Below are 8,147 nucleotides of genomic sequence, written 5' to 3'. Positions count from 1 at the left end.
AGGGCTTGCCCTTGCTGCCTGCACCCTCCCACCCCGTGTGGCCTGCACTGCTGTCCAGCGTCCCTGTCAGACCACGTGGTCAGGGACCTAGTGTGATGCTTCTTTACCCCTAGCCCGCAGCACCAGGCCAGTCCGAGCCAGCCACAGTCAGTCCAAGAGGGACCCTCAGTGCGGCTAGGAGCCCTGACCCCTTTCTTCTGTGTTGGAGACAAACATCGTAACCCAAGGTTCCAGTTGTCTTCCAGTGCCTCTTCCTTTCCTGAAGATTCACAAAACCACGTTGGCAAACACGTATTGCTTTATTTAGTGTTTTTCTGGATTGCAAAAGTGTCAGCAATGGGCTGAGACCCTCAGAGGACACAGGCAGCTGGGCAGTCTCCTGGCCCTCTGGGGGGAGAGGACATGGCAACAAGAGGTAATAAAGCCCCTGCAGCCCCTCCCAAGGCCATCCCTTTCCCTGCATTCCCAGGCTGAGCAGGGGCCAGTAAAGACCCTACATCCTGGAATTGGGTCCAAATTGTGTGGGAAGGGCTTGTCTCCTAAGGCATGGATTTAGGCAGAAGTGTTCCTCCCACTTGGTGGCCCCTGAGGGTGATTGCTGGTTGGGGTGCCAGGTGGACACTTCAGCCATGGCCCATGTTTTACAGGGCTCCCTGTTCCTGGAAGACACAATGACGTGTGCTGAGGATGGGGCTACAGTCCTGGTTTTGCCCCAACCTGCTGTATAACCTTGAGCAAGTGGTTTCCCCTCTTTGGGCTTCAGTCTTCAGTTCCGTAACCAGAGGGGGTAGGATGAGACACCCAGGGTCTCACACATACTTAGCATGAGCTCTACCACTGAGCTACATCCCAGACCCTAAAAGAGCATTCTTTTTTTTTTTTTTTTCTTTTGCGGGTCTGGGGATGGAACCCAGGGGCATTCGACCTTCGAGCTACACCCCATGCCCTATTTATTATTATTTATTTTGAAACCGGGTCTCTGAGTTGCAAAGGGCCTAAGTAGCTGAGGCTGTCCGCGAACCGTGATCCTCCAGTCTCAGCCTCCCAAATGCTGGGATCATAAGCGTGCGCCGCCACGCCCGGCTCTAAAAGAGGATTCTTAAGGCGGAGGGAGGAAGTGGACAAGGTTGGCCTCAGCCTCCAGGTGGAGGTCGGAGTGGACCGCAAAAGATACGTGTAGGTGGGCCGCAGGCAAGCGGACGAGGTGCCAAGGGAACGAGGAGGGGTGGCCTGTCCAGGGAAGAGGGCCAGTGCCCGGGCCCAGCCGCTCAGCTACACTCCTTGTCCTCTTCGAGTCAGGGAAAACACACCCAGTGTGTCTTGGGTAAGAAAATGGCTTTTTGTAAAAAAAGTTTCCTATAAAGCATCAAAAATTTTCAGAGAAAGCTTCAAAAATTCCCTTCTTTCACATGTTTGGCATCAGCATCGGGGCTGGCACGACTTGCCCTGGCCCTGGTTTTCCTATTGCTGCTGCCGGCCTGGCCCACACCTGGTGGCTCCCTGGCCCTGCTCTTCCCTCAAGGGCAGGCTGAACAGGAGGCGGGGGTTGCAGGTGGGCTCTGTGGTGTCCCTGGGTCCCTGTGTGGAAGCTCAAGTCTTTGGTAACTGGGAAGGGGAGGAGGGGGTAAGCAAAGCACTGAGAGTTGGAAGTCCAAAAGCCATCTTCATCACCGAGAATTCAGCCTCGGGGCCACCTGTGGGGCAAGAGGGAGAAGTCCAAGTAGTAATCAGGAAGCAGATGGCCGGTCCTTGTAGTGTCCAGTTAAATACAGGCAGCAGTTGACTGAGGGATGCCGTGGCCTCAGTCCTGGAGGCTCTGATCCAATTCTGGTTGGAATATCTGCTGCCCTGGCCAGAGTGGGCCTCTCCTCCCACCTAACACACCCCAGTCACCCTGGATCTTCCCTGTACATCTATGTGGCTATCTTTTTTTTTTTTTTTTTTTTTTTTTTTGGTGCCAGGGATTGAACCCAGGGGCATTCTACCACTGAGCTACATTCCCAGTCCTATTTTATTTTTTATTTGGAAATAGGGTCAAACTAAGTTGCTGAGGGCCTTGCTAAACTGTTGAGGCTCAGCTGGGCATGTTGGCACACACCTGTAATCCCAGTACTTGGGAGGCTGAGAGGAGGATGGCAGGTTCGAGGACAGTCTCTGCAAGTAGTGAGACTGTCAGCAATACAATGAGACCCTGCTTCAAAATAAAAATAAAAAATAGAGCTGGGGATATAGTTCAGAGATAGAATGCCCCTGGACTCAAACTCCAGTACCATACACAAATTTTTGCTGAGGCTGAACTTACAATCCTTCCATCTCAGCCTCCCAAGTACTGAGATTAGAGGTGTGTGCCACCAGGTCCAGATCACTCGGCCAGGTTTATGACTTTCTGCATCACAGAGCTCAAATGCCCCTCATTTTGGTCCTTGTGTGCGGGCCATGGGATGAAGATGATAGGGTGCCAGGTTCTGCCAAGGACGGCTTGGCCAGCGGAGGCTCTACCCCAGCCCTGGGGCTCTCAGAAGGGAGGGAGGGGAGTGCTGCCCACCCCACTCACCACAGCCAGGTGCCCATTCTTGGCCTTCGTGATAAGCAGCTCTGAGCCAGGTGTGAAGTCAATGATGCCGTCCCTGCCTGGGCCCCCCGCAAAGGTGATGCTAGAGGGAAGAAGAGTGTGAGGACGTCCTCAGAGACAGCTCCCCAGGCGGTGCGGGATGGCCGCCCACCGTCCCCCCGCCTCACCTGCCCTGGTTGATGTTGATGTTGTTCACACGGTCTGCACTCAGGGCCGTCTTGGTTAAAGTCTCAATCACATGGTCGCTCTGCAGCACCACATCCCCCTGGTGGCCCAGACAGAGGAGGGGTCAGGCCTGCCCAGAGCTACAGGCCCCTCACCCCCAGCCCTAAAAGGCACCTTCTGCTTATTGTCCTCACGCTGCACATGAAGCACGAACAGGCTGTCACTTAGGCTGCTGACGGAGATTCCTGAGGGGGAAGGGCAGAGGTCAGGGATCAAAGGTCAGAGCAAGGTCCCTCCCTGTCCTGCCCTGGACTCTGGCTGACCGGTCAGATTGGCATAATCAATCCTCTGCTTGACTTTGGCGTCCTCCACAATGACCACGGCGCTGGGTGTGAGCAGCAGTTGCCGAGAGCGAGGCCTGTAACCCTTACGGTCGTATTTCACCACTGGCACGGCGTACTGGGGGCAGGCACAGGGACAGGGTGAGGGGCAGGGAAGGGCTGAGGGCTCCGGGTGACCTCCTGATCCTGGCCCTGGCCCTGGCCCACCCCATCCCGACCCCCCAGTGCTGTGCTGGAGCTGTGCCGGAGCAGGGGCAACAGGCACTCACCTGGATGGGCTCAGAGCCGAGGGCCTGCAGCACTCTGGGGCTGATCTCATCTGTGCCTGCAACCCAGAAGAAGAGGGCAGTCACAAGAGGGGCGCGGGGAATAGGACGGTGCTAGAAGGTGTGAGGACTGGGCTCACCAAGCCGCGTGCTAATGAAGAGCCTGGGCACACTCTGGGGGTAATTGTCCTTCTTGCCCTTGAAGATCTCACTGGCCACGGCCTTTTGCTGCAACTGAGGAGACAAGGAGTGGGGGAGTGTCACAGACATGGAGACCTTTGGGGGTGGGGAGGTGGGGCGGGACCAGCTCAGAAACTAAGTTTCTCTTTCTTCCTACCCCCACTGCCCCACCACACTGTATACTGAACCCAGGATCACTCTACCACTGAGCTACATCCACAGAACTTTTTATTTTGAAACAGGGTCTCACTAAGTTATGGAGGGTCTCGCTAAGTACTCACTAAGTAGCTAAGGCTGGCGGTGAACCGCGATCCTCCTCTCAACCTCCCAAATGTTGGGATTACATGTGTGCCACCAAGCCTGGCCATTTTGTGTGTGTGTGTGGGGGGTACTGGGGATGGAACCCAGGGGAATTCTACCAGCTGAGCTATACCCCCATCCCTATTTTTATTCTTTATTTTGAGACAGTGTCTCACTGAGTTGCAAAGGGCCTCACTAAGTAGTAGCTGAGGTTGTCCTCCAGCCCTGATCCTCCTGTCTCAGCCTCCCAAATGCTGAGATTACAAGCATGCGCCACCACACTCAGTTTAAGCCTGGCTTTTTATTTCCTATTTTGAGATGGCGTCTCACTAAATTGCTAAGACTACACTGAAACTTGCTGTCCTCTTGCCTTAGCCTCCTAAGTCACGGGGATTACATGAGCGCACCATGGAGCCTGTCTGAGCCAGCCTCCCATACCTGCATCCTGGTCCTAGCACCGGAGGCTGGGCCCTGTCGCCAACACTCCCACCAGCCCCGTCCCTTCCTTATTCTCTTCTCCCAACAACCAAGGCAGAGAGCTCTCCAAAGGGTCACACCAGCACTGTCTGGTTCCAGGCCTCATTCTGGGAATGATTCCCCAAAAGGATTCCTTATCAGACCCTGGAGCCCCCAAGACTCAGCTCTGGCTTGGACCTTGTGGATGGCTAGCACAGATTACTGAGTGAGTAGGTATTTATCATTACAGGTGTACCAACCATCAACATCTGTTTCTGTGTCTATGGCAGGCATTACCAATCAAAATGAAGCTGGAGCCTTTCTTGTGTGTGTACTGGGGGTAGAACCCAGTGGCATTCTATCTCTGAGCTACACCCCTAGTCCTATTTTATTTATTTATTTATTTATTTATTTATTTATTTATTTATTTATTTATTTATTTATTTGAGGTACTGGGGATAGAACACAGGGGCATTCTACCTCCAAGCTATACTCCCAGCCCTATTTTTTTTTTTTTTTTTTTTTTGCGGGTTTGGGGATGGAACCCAGGGGAATTTGACCTCTGAGCTACACCCCCTGCCCTATTTTTTATTCTTTATTTTGAAACCGGGTCTCACTGAGTTGCGGAAGACTTCACTAAGTAGCTGAGGCTGTCCGTGAACTGCGATCCTCCGGTCTCAGCCTCCAGAATGCTGGGATTACAAGCATGTGCCACCATGCCCGGCTTCCCAGCCCTATTTTTTATTTTGAAACAGGGTATCACAGAGTTGCAAAGAGCCTCACTAAGTAGCTGAGGCTGAGCCGGGCATGGTGGTACGCACTTGTAATCCCAGCATTTGGGACGCTGAGACAGGAGGATCCGGGTTCACGGATAGCCTCAGCTATTTAGTGAGGCCCTTTGCAACTCAGTGAGACCTACTTCAAAATAACGATTTAAAAAAAATAGGGAGCTGGGCGTGGTGGCGCACGCTTATAAATCCCAGCATTCGGGAGGCTGAGACAGGAGGATTGTGGTTCACAGCCAGCCTCAGCTACTTAGTGAGACCCTCTGCAACTTAGTGAGACCCTGTTTCAAAATAAAGAATAAAAAATAGGGCAGGGGTTGAATGTCCCTGGATTCCATCCCAGACCTGCCCCCCCCCCAAAAAAAAATAGCTGAGGCTATCTGTGAACTGTGATCCTCCTGTCTCAGCCTCCCAAATGCTGGGATTACAAGCATGCGCCACCATGCCTGGCCATTTTTTATCTTTTTTTTTTTTTTTTTTCGGGTTTGGGGATGGAACCCAGGGGCATTTGACCTCCGAGCTACATCTCCTGCCCTATTTTTTATTCTTTATTTTGAGACAGGGTCTCACTAAGTTGCAGAGGGCCTCACTAAGTAGTAGCTGAGGCTGTCCACGAACCGCTATCTTCAGGTCTCAGCCTCCCGAATGCTGGGATTACAAGCGTGTGCCACCACGCCCAGCTCCATTTTTTATTTTAAAATAGGGCCTCCCTAGGTTGCTGAGGCTGGTCGTGAACCTGTGATCCTCCCGTTTAGTCTCCCAAGTACTGGGATTATGTATGTACCACTATGCTCAACATCATTCATTCATTCATTCATTCATTCATTTTCGGGTCTGGGGATAGAACCCTGGGGCATTCTACCTCTGAGCTACAACCCCAGCTCTATTTTTTATTCTTTATTTTGAAACAGGGTCTCACTGAGTTGCAGAGGGCCTAAGTAGCTGAGCTGTCCACAAATGGTGATCCTGTTTCAGCCTCCCAAATGCTGGGATAACAAGTGTGCGCCACCACCCCTGCTAATTGCAGCCTTTTAATTTTTTATTATTTATTATTATTATTATTTTGGTGGTGGTACTGGGGATGGAACCCAGGGGCCTTCTACATCTGGGCTACACTCCCAGTCCTATTTTATATTTTATTTGGAAACAGGGTCTCAGTAAGTTGCTGAGAGCCTCACTGAGTAGCTGAGGCTGGCTTTGAACCTGCGCGATCCTCCTGTCTCAGCCTCCCAAGCGCAGGGATTACAAGGGTGCGCCATCACGCCCGGCTAATTGCAGTCTTTTTAATACAGAGCTCTGAGCAATCTCTAACAATCAAGTCCAGTTGGCTGGCATGATGAACCTTATTTGCCACTCCAAATCTACCCCAGCCTTCCTACCTATATTAAGCCCATCAAGGGGCTGGGATTCACGTGTGAGTGTGGGTAAATCAAGTGAAATATTTTCCCAGACCAGCTCCTAGACCCCACCACCCTGTCCTTGCCACCTCCTGCCCCCACCTGCTGCTTCCACTCAGGGCTGATGCTCCGGCAATATTTCCACACCATGTTCTTCATGCACAAATCCCGCAGAAGTTCTGAGGCCTATGGGGAAGAGCAAGGTGAGAAGGCCTACACTAGCTGGCTCCCTTCCCTCTGAGCCCTTCCAACACATGCCCGCCGCCAGGCCTTCGTGCAGGCAGACCCCCTGGACCTGGACGACCCTTCTGGTCCTTCTCCCTGAGTGCCTCCTCCACGGCCCAGCTCCACTCCCTTGCTGTGTTACCCGATGGCTCTTCTGGCTACTTGATAATCCGACCCCACTTTGATGGTCCCTAACTCGGCAGGGAGGGTCCACAGACCTCACGCAGGGCAGGTGGGGGCGTGGGCCAGGAGGTGTCCAGGACATTCCGGGGCAGCTGCCGCCGCAGGGTAAGCAAAAAAGAGGTGCGCACATGGTCCAGGAAAAAGGCGTTCTCGGGGCAACGGGGTGCGTGGCGCAGGATGAAGCCACGGATGAGCCTGGGGGTGGGGGCCAGCAGGGTGGGGGTGAGAAGCCTGGCAACGGGCCCCATGATGCCTTGCTCTGCAGCCCCCCGGCAGCAGCCCAGTGCTCACCGCCGGATGGTCTGTGCCGCCCACTTCCTCTTGGCTGCCCTCCTCCGGCCGAGGGTTCCACGCCACCATGACTGAATGCAGATGGCTGTGGAGACCACAGATGGCTAACCTCTTTTCTCCACACCACAGCAACCCAACCTAGCCCCCAGATCCTGCCCCTCCAAAATTCCCTGGGACCCCAAACCTGATCGCTTCACCCGGAGGAATTTCTGCTGCCAGTGAAAGCCCCTCCAGGAAGCCTGGATCTTTGTGGCTGTGGTGGAGAAAGAAAGTCAGTCGGCTGGAGGTTAGGGTCACAGCCAGAAGCCTGGGACTGCCAGAGCTGGAAGTGAGGCGCAGGGTTGAAGGAGTGGTAAGGGAGAACAAAGGCCGTGCAGGCAGCATCAACCTGTGATCCCAGCAGAGGAGGCTGAGACAAGAGGCTTGCAGGATCGAGGACAGCCTAAGCAAGCTAGCAGGACCCTATTTTTTTCTTTCATTTTGCGGTACTGGGGGTGTAGCTCTACCTCTGAGCTACACCCCCAGCCCTATTTTTTATTCTTTATTTTGAAACAGGGTCTCACTAAGTTGCAAAGGGCCTCACTAAGTAGCTGAGGCTGTCCACAAACCACGATCCTCCTGTCTCAGCCTCCCAAATGCTGGGATTACAGATGTGCGCCGCCACACTCAGCTCCTTCCTTCCTTCCTTCCTTTCTTCCTTCTCCCCCACCCCCTCTCGTACTTGGGATGGAACCCAGAGACCTTTAGGCTACACCTCCAGCTCTGTTTTATTTTTTATTTGGAAACAGGGTCTCACTAAATTGCTGAGAGCCTCACTAAGTTGCCGAGGCTGGCTTTGAACCTGTGATCCTCTTGTCTCAGCCTCCCAAGTACTGGGGTTACAAGCATGTACCACTATGCCCGACTGAGAGACCTTGTTTGAAAACAAAAAATAAGTACCAGGCGAGGTGGTGCATGCTTGTAATCCCAGTACTTGGGAGGCTGAG

At 53.2% G+C, this 8,147-nt stretch overlaps 1 protein-coding gene across 1 annotated transcript in view; it reads right to left on the bottom strand.

Moving 5' to 3' along the window:
• Positions 1–1,667: 1,667 nt before the first annotated feature.
• MYO1C (myosin IC) overlaps positions 1,668–8,147 on the bottom strand; it is a gene marked incomplete at both ends in the record, with an annotated part of 31,927 nt that continues 25,447 nt past the window's right edge. Inside the window, 11 exons of the mRNA XM_080714216.1 lie at positions 1,668–1,694; positions 2,555–2,654; positions 2,740–2,837; positions 2,912–2,982; positions 3,061–3,196; positions 3,348–3,403; positions 3,485–3,578; positions 6,565–6,648; positions 6,906–7,065; positions 7,162–7,246; positions 7,346–7,414. Of these exons, the coding sequence (XP_080570342.1) occupies positions 1,668–1,694; positions 2,555–2,654; positions 2,740–2,837; positions 2,912–2,982; positions 3,061–3,196; positions 3,348–3,403; positions 3,485–3,578; positions 6,565–6,648; positions 6,906–7,065; positions 7,162–7,246; positions 7,346–7,414 (980 nt within the window). The remainder of the gene's footprint in view (positions 1,695–2,554; positions 2,655–2,739; positions 2,838–2,911; positions 2,983–3,060; positions 3,197–3,347; positions 3,404–3,484; positions 3,579–6,564; positions 6,649–6,905; positions 7,066–7,161; positions 7,247–7,345; positions 7,415–8,147) is intronic.

This window comes from Muscardinus avellanarius, assembly GCF_963383645.1.
Source record: "Muscardinus avellanarius genome assembly, chromosome: 16".
Lineage (NCBI taxonomy): Eukaryota > Metazoa > Chordata > Mammalia > Rodentia > Gliridae > Muscardinus > Muscardinus avellanarius.
Note: the sequence above shows the minus strand (reverse complement) of the source record. Positions and strands in the feature narration are given on the sequence as shown.